Source organism: Gopherus evgoodei, chromosome 3 (genome assembly GCF_007399415.2).
Source record: "Gopherus evgoodei ecotype Sinaloan lineage chromosome 3, rGopEvg1_v1.p, whole genome shotgun sequence".
Taxonomy (NCBI): Eukaryota; Metazoa; Chordata; order Testudines; family Testudinidae; genus Gopherus; species Gopherus evgoodei.
In genome coordinates this window covers 6,670,684-6,688,272 of record NC_044324.1, presented here as the reverse complement: position 1 = coordinate 6,688,272, position 17,589 = coordinate 6,670,684, and the positions used below count along the sequence as shown (strand labels likewise).

Below are 17,589 nucleotides of genomic sequence, written 5' to 3'. Positions count from 1 at the left end.
AAAGCCCCCACTTCTGGCTGAAGAAGTGAGTTTTTTACCCCCGAAAGCTTATGCCCAAATAAATGTTAGTCTTTAAGGTGCCACCGGACTCCTTCTTGTTTTTGTGGATACAAACTAACACGGCTACCCCGATAGTGAAACTCTAAGGCTACGTCCAGACTACCCCGTATCGGCGGATTAAAATCGATTGCTCAGGGATTGATATATCGTGTCTCATCTAGACGCGATGTATCGATCCCCGAGCGCGCTTATATCTATTCCAGAACTCCATCAACCCCAACGGAGTTGCGGAATCGACAGGGAGAGCCGCGAACATTGATCCCGCGCGGTGAGGATGGGTGAGTAATCCGATCTTAGATATTCGACTTCAGCTACGTTATTCACGTAGCTGAAGTTGCATATCTAAGATCGATTTCCCCCCGTAGTGTGGACCAGCCTTAAGTGACTTCAATGGACATAGGCCTAGGGCCACACTTTCAGTAGGGGATGATGCATTTGGGCTCTGGGGGATACCCTGCGCCCCTTGAAGTCATTGGGGTTTTGCCAACAGGGCCAGGATTTTAACCTCTCTCTTCAGTCCAGTCTTCCCCAATGTGTGTCCCCAGGTCACAGCTTTCAGCGGCAGCTAAATGCTCCATGCCAGGGAAAATTTAATTTGCTTTTTCCAACCACCTCAATCTGGCTAATGGAAACCATTTCAATTTGCTTCTGCTGTACTCCATTTCATTCCAATGTGCTTATGCACTAGCACAATGCTGCAGTTTTGATTGCAGATGCTGCAGAGGAGTATTTATTAGTCAAGGAAAATAGTTTAAATGTGTATTTTAAAAAGAAATTAATGAAGCATTTCCATTAGTTTTAGATTTCAGGGAAAATTTGACCAGACACTGTGCTTTCAATGGATATGTTGGATTAAGATGTCACTGTTGCCTGGGTAATGCTATGTAGCTTTAGCAACAGTCATCAGATTCATAAGCTTCTGGTTGGGAGGTTATGAAAAGCCCTCAAACATCCTGAAATAAGAGGCACTGATTTGGTTTTAGTTATTTTAGATGCTGGGTCGGTGATGGGCTGGTTTGAACCCCTCTCTCTTCCCCCAATGGACCCAGCTGAAATGTTATTAAGTCTGCTCTGGAGTGAAAACAGGAGGCCAGTTTCCAGACCTAGTTGATAATTTTACTTCTCTGCTTACAGAACATGTGGCAGGTGGGCATGGCCTGGTCTTCCCTGCAGCAAGGTGGCCACAAGGGCTCCTTAGGGTCGCTGGCAGGAGTTGGTACAGACTCAGGGCTGCACTAATTCATAAACAGTTCAAGCTTAAAGAAGCACAGTGTTGGCTTAAAACCATTGTGGCTGGATCTCCCCTACAAGTGTGGGTGTCAGTCACTGTAAAACAAAATTCAGGGGGTTGGGTTGGGTTTTTTTGTTTAATAAAAAGGTTGTTTTTGACAACTGAAGTCAGCAGTTCTAGATTTTGCAGAGGGCAGTTTCACGGTCTTCTAAGAGACCCTCAAAGTGTGTCTATTATGTGCAACTGCAGGCCCCTATCACTGCTATGGAGATTGAACTGAAGATAGATGTCGGGAGTGTGTTGAGTAAATATACAAGACACGGATCCTCTAAGACAGGGAATGCTTTTTTATTCACAAACCCACAGGAGAAATGGATGGTTTGGGTGTGTACCAAAAACTTCATGATTTTAAGCACAGATCAGTTACCAGACAACACACACACACACACATTTGGGCATAAACTGCTACATGCCAATTAACTGATTGGACCAAACATTTTGAATGTTTAGAATAGTTTAAGCTCCCTGTAAGAGCAGCACCATTGTGACATTTACTTTAGTATTCCTCCCCTTCCTCTTCACCCTCCCCTTCAACAGAATCCACACCAACCTCTTCGTAATCCTTCTCTAGGGCAGCCATGTCCTCCCGCGCCTCTGAGAACTCGCCTTCCTCCATCCCCTCCCCTACGTACCAGTGAACAAAGGCACGCTTGGCATACATCAGGTCAAACTTGTGGTCCAGACGAGCCCAGGCCTCAGCTATGGCTGTGGTGTTGCTCAGCATGCACACAGCCCGCTGCACCTTGGCCAGGTCACCGCCAGGAACCACAGTGGGAGGCTGGTAGTTGATACCAACCTTGAAGCCAGTTGGGCACCAGTCCACAAACTGGATAGTGCGCTTGGTTTTGATGGTGGCAATAGCAGCATTGACATCTTTGGGAACCACATCCCCACGGTACAACAGGCAACAGGCCATGTATTTCCCGTGGCGAGGGTCACATTTCACCATCTGGTTGGCTGGCTCAAAGCAAGCATTTGTGATCTCTGCTACAGAAAGCTGCTCATGGTAAGCTTTCTCAGCAGAGATGACCGGGGCATAGGTGGCCAGAGGGAAATGGATACGGGGATAGGGCACCAAGTTGGTCTGGAACTCTGTCAGATCTACATTCAGGGCACCATCAAACCGGAGGGAGGCAGTGATGGAAGACACAATCTGGCCTATCAACCGGTTCAGGTTGGTGTAGGTAGGGCGCTCGATGTCCAGGTTCCTGCGGCAGATGTCATAGATGGCCTCGTTGTCTACCATGAAGGCACAGTCTGAGTGCTCTAGGGTGGTGTGGGTGGTCAGGATGGAGTTGTAGGGCTCCACCACCGCGGTGGAGACCTGAGGAGCAGGGTAGATGGAGAACTCCAGCTTGGACTTCTTGCCATAGTCAACGGACAGACGCTCCATCAGCAGGGAGGTGAACCCAGAACCAGTGCCACCTCCAAAGCTGTGGAAGACCAGGAAGCCCTGGAGACCTGTGCACTGGTCGGCCTAGAAAGTGGAAACACAAAGGAAGTTATTTTTAAGAACATAAGAATGGCCATCCTCGGTCAGACCAATGGTCCATCTAGCCCAGTATTTTGTCTTCCGACAGTGGCCAATGCCAGATACTTCAGAAGGAATTAACAGAACAGGGCAATTGAGTGATCCATCTATCATCCAGCCCAGCATGTGGCAGTCAGAGGCTTTGGGATGCCCCAAGCATCATGTTGATGGACCTGTCCTTCATGAACTAGATTTCTTTTTTTAAACCAGTTATACGTTTGGCGTTCACAACATCCCCTGGCAACAAGCTCCATAGGTTGACTGTGCATTGTGTGAAGTACTTCCTTTTCTTTGTTTTAAACCTGCTGCCTAATAATTTCATCAGCTGATTGGATAATTGAACTGACTAGTTATACCATGGTGGGAAGTTCACTTACTTTCTTCCCCTCCTAGAAATGTTTTCTCTTAGGACCAAATTCTGTTCTATTAAATCTGGGTTCAGTCCATCATACTTGGTGGCGTTCCATCAGTGTAAATCCAGTGTAACAGAGATAAAGATATGCCCTTTAATAACTTACATGTTACAAAGTTACTAGTCTGTATTCAGTACCTGCTATTCTTAGTCCAGTACAACTGAGTGACTACTCTATTTCAAAGGACTTTTTAATTCACCTTAGGACCACCTGGAAATATGGTGACACTAAATACATCAACAATATGGTTAGTTGGGATAGGAGGCAGGGGGAGAAACCATCAGCTATGAACCTATGTCGTTCAAACAGCTTCCCATTCATGGCCTTCCCAGATCACCCTCAAGAGAGATGGGATCTACCAATTTACGGATCCTGTCAAGAACCAGGTCGATGATTTCTTTCCCAATGGTGTAGTGCCCACGGGCATAGTTGTTGGCAGCATCTTCCTTGCCGGTGATGAGCTGCTCGGGATGGAAGAGCTGGCGGTACGTCCCGGTGCGCACTTCATCTGGGGAGAGGAAAGGCAGAGTTTGTCTCCCCACCACCCATGCACAGCAGCTGTCTGCTGTAGGCACGAGTTTGCAGGGGAGCCCAGAAAGCAGTCAGATGATGGCTTCGCGTACTCACCTATAACCGTGGGCTCCAAGTCCACAAAGACGGCTCTGGGGACGTGCTTGCCAGCGCCCGTCTCACTGAAGAAGGTGTTGAAGGAGTCGTCTCCTCCACCGATGGTCTTGTCACTGGGCATCTGGCCATCAGGCTGGATCCCATGTTCCAGGCAGTAGAGCTCCCAGCAGGCATTGCCGATCTGGACACCAGCCTGGCCAACGTGGATAGAGATGCACTCACGCTGCGGAGAAGATGGTGGGAGGTGGGAAGAGAAGATGTAAGCACATGGGGTTGGTCTGCAACTGCACGTTAAGTGGCTTTTGATTAATTGAGGCATCTCTAGAAACTCCCTTTGAAACCTTCATTTTTGCCTTTTTGGCTCCTCGATGTATAAAATGGTAACAGCAAAATCAGGCACCATGAGCTTTGTAGCTGGGTGTGCTCTGAACAGACTCAGTCTCGGCTGTATCACAGCAAGCAGCATGTCACACAGATGTTTAACACACCAGGTGCTTTCCAAATTGCAGGGAAAGGAAGAGCACAGATAACTAGCAGGAACGGAAGCAAAAAGAAGAAAATACTCATGAACCGTGGAGAGGCAGGTGGTATCTGGAAACAACTGAGCAGTACCACAAGTCTTGAAAAGTGTCTGCCTGCCACGCCCAGTTTTTCCTTATGTGGGGCCTGATCCTGCTCCCCTGGAAGTAACTGGCGAAACACTGACTGATTTGGATACAGGCCTGGGGTGATGGGTATTACTGTGACTAAAGGCCCAGTCCTACAAAACAAGGAGCAGCTCCCCGTTGTTCTCATGGAGAAGCCAGCCCCGACTGAGTGTGCTGAGCCCTTCCAGGAGCCTGGTCTCCAGTGTTCCCTCTGGGGCATCTGCAGCAGGTGCTCAGTACCTGGCAAGACCAGCCTTCAAACCACTGCGATTGCTTTTCTATCCCCCACTCCCAGCCTCCTCCCACATGCACAGATGGCTAACCTCCAGGAGAGCCTCGCCTAGGGAATCATGAATGGAGCAGCCATGCCTGGCCAGGGAACACTGGACTGGGCATAGCTGGGAGAAAATCCCAACCCTCCCTCTGCCCTGGGCCTGCTGGAGTCTGTGCGAACAGCAATGGCTTAACACAGACCGGGCTATTTCCAGCATGATCTCATTAGACTGCTTTGCCAATTCCCCTCCGCTGACCTCAGCGGAGAACATGCCCACATGGGAATGAAGTCAATCAATAAAGCGGGTGGGACAAGAGTCAAACCTCAATTCACAGGCCAAGAGAATGAGCATCGGGGTGAGAGAGGCTGGATGCAATTCCCCATTACTTACATGCTGTCTTGAATGCACTTTAAACTGAATATTGAAAACATGGCTATTGCATTTGGAAAGCTCCCCCTTCCTTCACAAGGCATTGGGGATGCTGCCTGGGGAGCTAATCGAACGAACAGACAGCTACAAAGAATAGCTATGTGCACAAGTGTGCACACATGCTCACAGGCATGTGCACGTGCACTCAAATATAATGGCTCAGAAGCACATTTATCTTCCAAGCCCCATCCAGTAACTCTGCAGCCTTGTTCTGCTGGCCCAGGAATAATCATTCTGGTCACATCTGCCTGAGCCCTCCCCGTTTGTCTCCTCCTTCAGGCCCCCTTGTGCTACCTAGTCATGGACACAGATCAGGAGGGGGAGTGGGGGCTCTGCCAGTGCTGCCCTGCCTGATGCTCTCAGCGAGGAACCAGCCCCTGGCACTGCTGCTCTCTGGGGCAGGCTGGACGGCCACACCCTGTGCTCCCCCCAGCAGCTGCCGGCAATTTCTGGCTCTCCTGGGAAGGATTTTGGAGCTGGGAGGGACTCGGTGGTTTGCCACGTCCCCTTCCCGCAGCCCAACTCATCCCTGCGCCCAAAGGGGGCTGCGGAGAGGGCTGGGCAGAGCCCAGAGCCGCTGGCTCCAGACAACGGGTCTCATCTGCCAGCTCCACGGAGAACCCCCGGGAGCGCCCCTCGGGTACAGCCACGCCCTGTCCCACCGGGGCTGCCAATTTCGGTTGGACCGATCCCGGGAGCTTTCATCCCAGGACTCCATCTGTAACAAAAGATTCAGCTCTAATGCCCAGACCTCCAGGACCATCCTGGAGGGATGGTTACCCCCGTCCCCCCTTAGAGCTGGTGGGAGCCCCCCGGCGGGGTACAGCCCCGCGTGTCCCCCCCCGCCCCGAGAACCCCCGGCGGGGTACAGCCCCGCCTATCCGCCCCCCCCCCCAGCCCCGAGAGCCCCGCGCATCCTGGTTCCCCCCCGAGCCCCCCCAGCGGGGTACAGCCCCGCGCATCCTGCCCCACCCCCAGCGGGGTACAGCCCTGCGTGTCGATCGTCCCCCCCCGCAACCCTGAGAGCCCCCAGCTGAGTACAGCCCCGCGTGTCCGTCTCCCCCAGCCCTAAGAGCGTCGCGCATCCTGTCCCCCCCCAGCCCCGAGAGCCCCCCAGCGGGGTACAGCCCCGAGCATCCTACCCCCCCCAGCCCCGAGATCCCCCAGCGGGGTACAGCCCCGCGCATCCTACCCCCCCAGCCCCGAGAGCCCCCAGCGGGGTACAGCCCCGAGCATCCTACCCCCCCCAGCCCCGAGAGCCCCCAGCGGGGTACAGCCCCGAGCATCCTACCCCCCCAGCCCCGAGAGCCCCCAGCGGGGTACAGCCCCGAGAGCCCCCAGCGGGGTACAGCCCCGAGCATCCTCCCCCCCAGCCCCGAGAGCCCCCAGCGGGGTACAGCCGCGCCCCCTTTATCCTCCGGCTCTGCCCCCACCCCGCACCGGGGACGGGCTGCAGCCTGGCCGGGGGTGCAGAGGGAGCCCCGGCTGCAGCCCCCCAGCCCCCCCTTACCATGCTGGCTGCCGGGCGGGCGCTGGCCGCTTTCTTACCGCGCGACTCTTAGGGGGTCGCTGTAAGAGAACTCGGGGGGCGCGCGGCGGCTCGGCTGCTTTATACCCTCCCGTCGCCATGGCGACGGGCCCGGGCTTCCCGCGGTTGGTCGGCTCGGCCGGCTCCGCCCGGGGATTGGCGCAGCGCGCGGGGGGATGAGGTAATGGCCCCGCCCCCGGCTCCAGACAAAGAGCGGGCGGGGCGGGGCGGCATTGCAGCTGGAGTCTGCAGTCGGAGAGCCCCGCCCCCGGGAGCGCCTGTCTCTGGGGTCCCCAGCTGAGCGGGGGGGGCTCACCCCAAGCCTGGGGGCAGGACAACCCGGGGCGAAGCCTAGGGAGGGGCGAGGCAAACGGGGGCTCATGGCTGGCGTCCCCCAGGCGTGCTGCTGGGGAGCCGAGGGCATTCTGGTCACGGGAGAATTCTACCCTGGGGGGTGCGATACAGTGACCAGATGTCCCGATATTTGGGGCTTTTTCTTATATAGGCTCCTATTGTCCCCCCACGCCCAGTCTTTCACACTTGCTGCCTGGTCACCCTAGGTGCACACAGGGCTGCAAGCACCACATCACCCTTGGAGCTCTGCATCCCCATCTTCAGAAATGCGCCCACCCCATGGAACCAGCTGCTCCTTCCCCGCAGGGCTGTGGTGAGCCGGGTCTGTCCCTAGCATAGCTCGGGTGTGCTGGGTTTGGTAGTGGGTTCCACCTGCAGCAACCCCGAGTGGGGACACAGAGCTGAGACCTCACCTTCCAGAGTCTTGTGGCACGCCGGAGTGGGATGCCGGATGGCCAGAGCATTGCAAGGGTAGGTGCTGGTACTGGGGGTGCTCCTGCACCCCCTACCCTGGCTCATATACAGGGTTTACAGTTTGGTTCAGTGGCTCTCAGCGCCCCCACTATACAAATTGTTCCAGCCCCCTGGATTGCAAGGTAGTGGGGGTGTTTTATGAAGGTGGGTAGCACATGGTGGGTGTCTTGCAACCCTGATGTCTCCCTTTTCCGCAGGGTGAGATCAGAGTCTCTTTCCCGGGTCTGCAGGCGCCTTTACATGCTCATTTCTGCAAGGGAGGCGAGGGGGTAGGGAGAGGACAGGCAGCAGCTGTTGCAGGTGGAGCCATGAGACTGGCTGCTTTGTTGCAGGCTGGAGAGCAAAATTTTTAATCCCTCCCTGCAAGAAATCCAAATTTTCTGCACATTTCCCACATTATGTAGCTGCTCTGGATTTCTGCCCCCCTGTCTTTTTCACTAGTTTGACACGTTTCTCTCTCTCTGACGCACACACACATTTCCCTCCTGAGCCATATATTTTTTTAAATAACTCATCAGTCCCAGACCTAGGCCTATTTTTGGGCAACAACATCCCAGTGAATATTGGTCCCAACCCCCATGAGAACTGGCCCCCGAGAACAGCCAAGACTGCAACTTTGCAGCACATGTAGACTGTACCTGGTGTGGGTCCTGAATAATAGAGAACAAAGACCTCCTAGACGCAATCCACCTTTCCGCTGATGCAGGCTGGTTCCCTACATTCCCCAGAGGGCTGATGAGATACAAGAAGAATCCAGGATTGCAGAGGCACAACTGAACAAAGAACTTCTGGGCTCATTGAGGGCCAGAGGGCCAAATCCTCAGCTGGTACAAATTAACATAAATGGAGCTGCACTGATTTATGCTAGCTGAGGACGCAGCCCAGGGAAAGGGCCCATATCCGGTTTCAGAATTTGGCCATGGTCAGAGCTGGGCTTTTTTCATCAAGTTCATCTCTACCCACAGAAACCTGTAAATCTCCAAACATGTAGTGAAACAAATAGAAACAACACCCTGCCCTTGGCTGCGGCCTGTGCTCTGCATGGAGAGCTGTCAGGACTCTCGGTTACACCCCAGGACACAGCAACATTTGCCTTTACATTTACAGTCTTTTATGGTACAACATGCTGCTTCCTGGATACATATGTCTCATCCAAGCAGCACGAGGGGAGCAGAGTCCAGGGCATTCAGTTCCCTGTAGGAACTCGTCGAGTTCTCAGGATCATTTTGCTGGGGTTTGTAAATGGGCTTTGCAGTGCATTAGTGACTGGAAGATCCAGGGCTGAAACATAATCGTCCATTTGAACACTCCCCAAAATCTGTTGTGTGCTTATGGGATGGAGCACAGGAAATGTCTTTGCCTTTTTTTTCCTTCCTGGCTTCCTTCTATTTTACTCTAATCTATGGCCTCAGTTACACCTGGGGGCAGATCCTCAATACGTGTCAATTTACACCCATCAGGAATTTGCCCTGGTTCCAGCTATTGTTGTAGCTGCACCAGTGAAAATAGCAAACCCCTCCCGCTGTCTACACTAGAGGTTTGCACAGGGGCAGCTACACCAGTGACTGTAGCCCACTGTTATGACCTGAAGAGGTGGGGTGGGGCAGGGCGGGTAACAGGATGGATGTACTTAGGGAGGGAGTATTGGTCATTGATTAAGGCATAGAACTGAGAATCAAGAGACCTGGGCTCTGTTCCCTGCAGGAGGCTTGGTGGTGTCACCTGGGGAAAATTAATGAGCCCCTCTGAACCGGCAGCTGCACAATGGTGGGTAATATAAAGACCCACTTCCCAGAGGGGCTGTGAGGTTTAATTCCTTAATGTTTGTAAAACACCTTAAGACCATGGCGGAGGGAAGGTGCTCTGTAAGGGCAAAGCATTATGATCCCAGATCATCCCGTTTGGGAAAAATCTAGGTAGGAAACAATCAACTGCATTTCAACATGCATTTCCCCCCATCCCCTGGCTGTCCCCTACTGCAGTGCCCCAGATCTCCACGCCTCTGTACAGCCGCCTGGTTCCTCTGTCCCTTCCTGGCTCCTTGTGCTTCCGGACAGTCCGCTGGGTGCTAAGCACAGAGGCAGAACTTGCCTAAATTAACGCTGGCGTGAAATGTCCAAGGAAGCCGACTGGGCTCTCACAACAGCGGCAGCGACTCCCCTCTTTCCAGTGTTCACTCCTTGGAGCTTGGGTTTCAGTCTCTGCATCATTTTCTTCTGGTTGGATGGAAACAGTAAGAAACCACAGGCCTTGCTCCTCCCTGAGGTCACCCGCTGAAGCCCGCTGGGGAATCCAGCCCCGCTCTTTCAGCAACTTGTCCTGCTCCTGCTGGGCGACAAGGCCACGTGCTCGTCCCCTGTGCCCCCTCAGCGCTGCTCCCTCCCGGCCCCTCCCCAAACCATCTGCTCTCACATGGGCTTGAGCAGCACGAGCTGCTTATCCCTGCTTAGGATCAGGCCAGGGCAGAGCAGCGTGACTGGAAATAGAAGCCAATGGTGGGTCAGGTGTGGGCTAACCAGGGTTTTGATGCTGGAGCGCCCTGGCTGGGCAGGGTGCAGACAGCCGGCTCTTAGATCCTTCAATGGAAAGCTGGAATGCCCTGCTGTGCACCCACCATGCCCAGCTCCCCTTTCAGAGCAGGCCCCGCTGTGCTCGGGTTTGCGTCTCTGTGCTGCTGCACCTTGACTTTTCCAGCTGTGCCATGGGTCCTGGGGTGTGTGTGTGTCTCTTTGGTGCACGAAGACACCACCCACATAGAGAGCCTGGAGATGACACTGTATCTCTGCACACTCAGAACCCTCCCCACAAGATCTATCCCTGCGCCAGCCTAATGCCAGGCATCTGGCCCGGCTTCATTCCCATGGCAGTTTAGGGGGTGCAGTGCTGCTGCCGACTGTGCCATCTTTGAGGGGAGAGTTAGAGCAGGGGTCTGGGCAGCAGTGCTCCCAGGTTCCTTTCCATGCGCTAGGAGGAAGGGAGGACTAGTGGTTACAGCAAAGGACTGGGACTCCTGGGTTCCGTCCTCAGCCCCGCACAGTGACTTTGTGTGAATCGCCTCATTACCTCGTGCCTCAGTTTCCCCATCTGTAATATGGAGTTCATACCACTCATTCCTCTTCCAGGGGAGCTGTGAGGCTGAATTCATTAAAGTCTGGGAAGATGCTGGGTGCAAGGTGCTGGGGAAGGGCAGAGGGTCGTGATTACGCCAAGAGGTAAAGGCTCAGCGGATACAGCAACGAGATCAATGAACGCCCCGCAGTGTGCTGTGGAATCAAATCCATGGTTCCAGCCCAAGGACACAGGAGCCCAGAGACGCTTGCTCTCTAATTAGGTATGTAAGACAGCACCCTGCTCATCCACTGCTAGGCAACGAGTTGTTCAGTTGCTAGGAGATGGAACAGGAATCCCTGGTGGCATTTGGTCTCCCTTTATCACCTAGCAAGTCATATGACTGTGCCCCGGGGAAAGCTGTCCTGGGCGGGGGAGAGAGCAGGATAGAAATAGCTGGAAGACAGAGACAGCTGGGGAAACAGGGAGGGCCCCCCTGAGAAAGCTATTGTCCCCCCTGGCTGGCTGACATTCAGATGTTAATAAGCAAGGCCAGATCCAGGGGGTTTCTTTTCTTGGCAGCAGGGGGGTCACATTATTTCTCAAGACACATTCCTAGACCTGGGCCCGGGCCCTTTCTCAGCCCCACCCCCAGCACAGAATGCTGAGGCTGCATTTCTCGCCTCTGGGGAGGCCTGGGGTAGGAAGAAGGAGACGAATCCAGCTGCTGCGGCTCCTAGCCCAGTGCGGAGTTCATGGCACCCACATTCTGACCAAGCAAGCTCCATGGGGTTGATGTCATTCGTACGCCAGCCAGAGCCCGGAGTGTGTCTTCCAGGGTTATCACAGCTCAGGTCTGAGATGCTCGTCCGGGAATGCTGCGACATTAGAGACCTGGTCTTAGGCACAGGCAGACAGACATACCCCGACAAAGCCACATTCAGAAATACAGGCACAGTTATACTCACAGCTCTGCAGCCCATCTGCACAGCCACTTCTACGCACACATGTGCACACACATACACAAACACACAGGTACATGCACACACACACGTGCACACACACAGGCACATGCACACACATACGTGCACACACACTCACAGAAGCACACACGTGCACACACACTCAGGCACACACAGGCACACGTGCACACACAGGCACACGTGCACACACACACAGGTCCATACACATGCACATCCATATGTGCACACGCACACAGGCACACACACACAGGCACACGCGCACACACAGGCACAGGCACACACGCACATACACATACGTGCACACACACTCACACAGGCACAACACGTGCACACACTCACACACACACAGGCACACACATATGTGCACACACACAGGTCCACACACAGGCACACCCATATGTGCACACACACACACAGGCACACACAGAGGCATGCACACACACAGGCATGCACACACAACCCCAGGCCTCGTGGCAGGTCAGCAGTGACTTGAGCCATGGCCCGTGTGCAGTGAGTTTGGCGGATCTCAGCCCAGTTCCCGTTGGTCAGGTGTCCACGTCTCAGCTAGCAGTGGCTGGCCCCTTTGCTGGCAGTCTTGGCAGAGAGGCCTAGGACTGAATGAGCCCTGGGGACTGACCCCCCCTTCCCTTGCTGGGGGAGGGAGCCTCCCGAGGGAGGCTGAACAAGGCAGGAGCAGCCTGGCTTGTACCTCTCCTGGGGATTCTAATCTCATTTTCTGGAGCAGCCAGGAGGTGGGAACAGCTGTCAGTCGGGTCACCCGTGACCGGGAGGCAGCACTGATTCTGCCCGCTTGGCCCTGGATTCAGGCTCCCGGGTTCCCGGCCGTCGAAGTGCCTCTCCAAAGGGCTGCTGGGGTTCTGGAGAAGCGTCTTCTCTTGTGCCCCGTGGAGAGCACTTGCCGTTCTCCTGAGCCCGGGGCTCTCCGCTCTCCTCGCCTTTGGCCTTGCAGGACAGAAGCAAATGATGGTCTGGCACTGGGGCCTCCACGCCAGAGCTGTAGAGCAGAGACGGCTGGGTCTGCTGCCCTCTCTCGTTCCCCAGCCTCCTTCTTCTGGCTGGGGCTCTCCGAGCTGAGAGGCAGGACTGGGCCCCTGGCCTCTGAAAGAGACTGAACTGAGCAGGCAGCCTCCTGGGCCCCAGAGGGAAGCATGGTGGGACCACTGGGAACCTTCAAGTTGTATCCCAAGGAAGAGGATCATGGAAGAACCCATGTGTCCCCTGGACGTTCCCCCAGCCCTGCTTTTCCCTGGACATTTCCCCAGCCCCGCCGTGTCCCCTGGACATTTCCCCGGCCCCACCATGTCCCCTGGATGCTCCCCCGGCCCTGCTGTGTGCCTTGGACATTTCCCCGGCCCCGCCGTGTCCCCTGGACATTTCCCCGGCCCCACCGTGTCCCCTGGATGCTCCCCTGGCCCCGCCGTGTCCCCTGGATGCTCTCCTGGCCCTGCTGTGTCCCCTGGATGCTCCCCCGGCCCTGCTGTGTCCCCTGGACATTTCCCCGGCCCCGCCGTGTCCCCCGGATGCTCCCCTGGGCCCAGCATCCCCCATAGAAGGAACAAGCTTCCTTTCCAGCTGTATTTTGGGTATTGTTGGTAGCAACCAGCAGCTCCCTAGCGACCGTTGCCTGGCCTCTCCGGCTGTTTGCAGGCGCAGGGTCAGTGCCAGCAAGGCACAGTAAAACCCGCTTGAGAAAAGCCTTCAGGGCCGTTAGGAGCCGGTTACCTCCCAACCGCCATGCAGCAAACAAACACGCAATGCAGGGGAGTTCCACAGCAAGGACGGGCTGCGGCAGGTGGAGGGGAGCCCCAAACCCCAGCAATTCCTCCACCATGTCACTTCCACCCCTGGTGCAATGCGCAGGGAGCCGCTGAGGCAGCCAGTCAGCACTGCTCCAACCGGTGCTGGGGAAGTGGGTCTGGCTGGCTCAGGGCTGGGCCGGGGTGCAAAGCCTTTCACCCTCGGTTGCTGGCTTCTATCTGGCCCCCGGGTTGCGATATCCATGGCTGTCAGGTGGCCCCTGGGTTACATCAGGCAGGGTGCGTGTGTCTCTCGGCTCCCAGTGGGGACCAACCTCACCAACAACCCCCAGAACTGAGCTCTTGGTCCTGCAGAGCCCAGAGGAGGCAAGTGGCTGTTCTGCGCTGCTAGGGCTGGCTAGGAGGCGCAGACCAGAGCCCTACTGGCCGGCTTTGAGGTCCAGAGAACAGTGGTGGCTGCATTGGTTACGTGGCAGTGGAGATCTCCCCGTCTAGGGGCTCCTGCCTTTTAATGGGGGAAGACAGAGTGAGCAGCATTTAGGATCCAGATTCAGATCATCCCAATGCCCGTGTTCCCTGAGTCCTTGCACTCCAGCACTTTTCCATGGGGTACGCTCTCCCTCGAACTTAGCACCGTGTCCCTCCGGTCTGTCCTGGCTTCCCCTCTGCCATGGGCCGCATGGCAGCCAGTGGTATGACAACCCAGTGTGCCAGGTCGGAATGCTGCTCGGTTTGGGTGCAGACTGCCCCCTTTTGCCCCCCTCTCGGAGCGGCCCCGCCCTGGCACTGCTGAGGACTGTGTGCAAAGTTCGGACAGCTGTGGGTGCCGCTGCCCCTCCCCCTGGCTGTGCTGATGGGGTGAGACAGGGGGAGCAGAGATCCCCAGCCTTGGTGGCTCCAACTGGCCAACTACCAGCTTGCCCTTCTCCTGGATTATTCCCCGGGGAGATCTGCTGAGCCAGGAGCCAGAGCAATGCTCACAGAGAGGGGCCTGGGCCAGCACATTAGGATCAGGGTCTAAGATTCTTCCTTGTTCCATCAGAGGGAGGGACCCAGCTTTACGCTTCCCTGGTGTCTGGAGCTTGGGCTGAGGTTTGGGCTCCTCGGAAAAATCCTTTGTGTCTTTTAGTCTCTTAAACCACCTACCAGTGCAGATTTCCAGACCCCGGCAAGCCCCTAGCTCTGGTGGGAAGATCCCAGCTGTCTGCATGGACTAAAATATCAGCTCCCTTCTCCCGAGGGGGGGTTCTCTGTTAAACTCTGTGCGGTGCTGCGAGGGCACCCATCTGTGCACACGCTGCCTCCCCCCAGGGGTGGGGTCCTTCGCATTCAGCGCTAGGCCTGCCTGGCTGGGTAGCTCGCAGCAGAGCAAACATGCAGCTCAACCCCCGTCAGCAGCACCCAGCTCTTCCCCCCGACCCGTTTCACTTGCTGCTTTCGGGGGACGGCTGGCGGCTGACACCCCACCACCCCCCACCTTCCTCCTGTTTCATGGGGCTCCTCCCACCGCTATTTCCATCCACAAATACCCCTCACATCCCAGGCCCCCCCCCCCAAGTACCAATAGCTTGGTGTGGCAAGGGGGTAACTGTGGGGCCAGCACTCAGGCACCCCTCTGGAAAGCAAGGGGGAATCCCACCCCTCCCCCCAGGACAAAGGAGGATTCCCCCAGCCCTGGTAGAGAAGGATGGGGGACAGGATGTCTCCAGACCCAGTGAGTTTGGGGGGGAAGTGAAGGGAAGCGTGGATGGAGCCGGGTTCCTGCTAAATGGGCAGGGAAGTACAATGGAGAGGTGGGAACCAGGGAGGTGCCCAGCCTGAGCCACACTAGATAGGGAGGCATCCCAATTCCTTGTGGGGGGTATCATCTCTCCATCCGGACCCCGCAGAGAGCAGAGAAGCTCGTTTTCCCCAGAGCACGAGCAGGGACAATTGCCCCTGGCTGCAGGTCCAGGAGCGCGGACCAGGCTGGCTCAGCCTTCAAGGGATGAACAAATCCCCCTGCCACCCGCATATTAAAGCCCAATACAGAGATTGTCCCAGCTCCCTTCTGTGCTGCAGCCCTGGGCAGAGAGGGCCTGGTGGAGGGCAGGGCCTTCCACAAACTCCAGCTCAGCAATTCCTCTCTCTCTTGTTTTCCCACATCCAGATGTGCAGCTTCAGGAGCAATAAGATTTTCCAGCTGCCGGATCCAGGCCCCCACGGCTGGGCCTGGGTTCCCATCTCTCACACACACACGTTCCAGCCAGATGCAAGCAGCCTCTGAGATGAACCCCAGCACAGACACCCCCACGGCTTCCCAGCCAGAAGGCATTTGCTGCAGACATCAGCACAGCCAAGCCTCCTCAGAGACACATAGGTGGGGGCTGGCGGGCAGCCCATCTGTGTGGGCCTAAGATGGCACAGCAGCTGCTCAGGATGCCAGCAGAGACTCACAAAACACATTGTGTGTGTGGGGGGGGATTCCCCTCCCACCGTCTCCCGCTTGCGTGGACAGGAAAAACGCAATTCAACATACTATAACCATGTACTGGAACCATCAGAACCCAGCCCCTCCTCCCCAGCATGTTTATAGCATGGTCTGTGCTGTCCACCTAGCCGGGGACAATTCAAATCAGAACATAGCTGAGCCCCACCAGGGTTTAAATCTAGTGATTTCTTGCAGTGTAGACGGGACCTGCGGACCCAGCTCCCTCGGTACTCGTATGGCCCATAGCACAGCATTCCCGGCATGCCTCACTGGTGGATTTTTATCCTGAGTCAGGGAAGGATTGGCACCCTGGGGAGCTGAGGCAGGAGGCAGAACATGTGATTTGCCCACGGTCCGACAGGAGGTCTGTGACTCAGCGAGGAATGGCCCCCCAGACTCCCAGGCCAGGCCAGTGCCCATCCCACTAACCCACCCCCTTCCTACACACACAGAGATGGCAAAGACCCCTTAGGCCATCAGAGCTAGGGCAGGAGGAGACCCCTGATATGGAGGGGCCTTGCCCAGAGCGTGAGGTGTGGAGTCAGGAACTCGGAGTTAGTTGGGGCTGGTCCTGCTTTGAGCAGGGGGTTGGACTAAACACCTCCTGAGATCTCTACCAATCCTAATCCTCTATGGCTCTATGAACTCCTGGGTCCCACTCCCAGCCTTGGCTTGCTGGGTAATGCCATGCCTCTGTTTTGCCTTCTGTGAAATGGGAGTAAAACTCCTCCCTGCCCTGTGGTGGGGAGAGTGAAGTGCTTCAGGATCCATGGCTAGCAGGGCAATGGAAGGAGTGTCATTCTGCACAGAGGCTTAGGCAGATTGTCCCCGCCCTGCTCATCTGCAGCCTGGTGGCCTAAGGCGCAGCAGGAAAAGCTGCAGGCTAGTGAGGGGAAAGGGGCAGCATGGGTCAGGGCTAACAGGGGACAGGAGAAGAATGAGAACAGGACTCCTGTAAATTGCACTTAGCCGGGTTAGTTCTGCTGGCAGCTGCCCTGGCCCTGTGGTGCAGAATGGACCGATTCTCCCAGAGCAAATCAATGCCCAAGGAGATGAAGGAGGGGAACGCTGGGGAGGGGATGCGTGTCTGCCATAAGAAAGGCTTTGGGGAAGGAAGCTGCTTTGTGCCCCAGCAGGCTCGGGGCGGGGCTGCAGCAGCTGCCTGGGCCGGCAGCACATTGATGGGTCTCAGCAGAATGAGTCAAGCCCTTTGTATCCTTTTCAACACGCCTGTCACAGCGGGCAGATGGGACCCTTCGTACCATTGCTCTGCTTGGCGGGGGAGGCTGCACGGGGACCAAGCGTGTTGACCCTGCGTGTCTGTGCGCCTGCCGGGGGTGCATGGAGATGGGCTCCGAGAGGAACGCCCGCCGTGCGGTGGTTTCTGTGCATGCAGCGTATAGTGCTACTGGACAGGGCTGGCATTCAGCTTTGCCAGCCCTTCCCATATGGGGCTATCGCCCTGATCCAAATCCCACTGAAGTCAAGAAAAGCCCCCCAGTGGGGCTGGTCAGGCCTCAGATGATACCTTGCCGGGCAGGTCTCAGCCAAGACGACCCATTTTTCGTCACACAATTTGAGAAGCAAAAGGGATTTGTTTGTTGCTGAGTCTAAAACAAAAGGCTCCTCACCACTGGACACACTGTACAAAACATATCGCATTTGGAAAACCCCTGAGAAG

General features: G+C 55.9%; 2 protein-coding genes and 1 long non-coding RNA gene across 3 annotated transcripts in view; 1 reads left to right on the top strand and 2 right to left on the bottom strand.

Annotated features, from left to right (window-relative positions):
• The window catches only part of LOC115647883 (tubulin alpha-1B chain), a 20,169-nt gene extending 13,311 nt beyond the window's left edge, over window positions 1-6,858 (bottom strand). The window contains exon 1 of the mRNA XM_030554791.1: window positions 6,784-6,858. Coding sequence (XP_030410651.1) covers window positions 6,784-6,786 — 3 coding nt within the window. The 5' untranslated portion in view covers window positions 6,787-6,858. The remainder of the gene's footprint in view (window positions 1-6,783) is intronic.
• On the top strand, window positions 298-17,589 carry LOC115647914. The gene is made up of 3 exons (XR_003999411.1): window positions 298-338; window positions 10,752-10,960; window positions 15,588-17,589. It is a non-coding gene; the product is annotated as an uncharacterized LOC115647914 (long non-coding RNA).
• LOC115647882 (tubulin alpha-1A chain) lies at window positions 1,683-6,848 on the bottom strand. The gene is made up of 4 exons (XM_030554789.1): window positions 6,784-6,848; window positions 3,923-4,145; window positions 3,655-3,803; window positions 1,683-2,828 (listed from the first exon to the last, which is right to left on the bottom strand). The coding sequence occupies exons 1-4, from the start codon at window positions 6,784-6,786 to the stop codon at window positions 1,848-1,850; spliced, it is 1,356 nt and encodes a 451-aa protein (XP_030410649.1). The 5' UTR covers window positions 6,787-6,848; the 3' UTR covers window positions 1,683-1,847.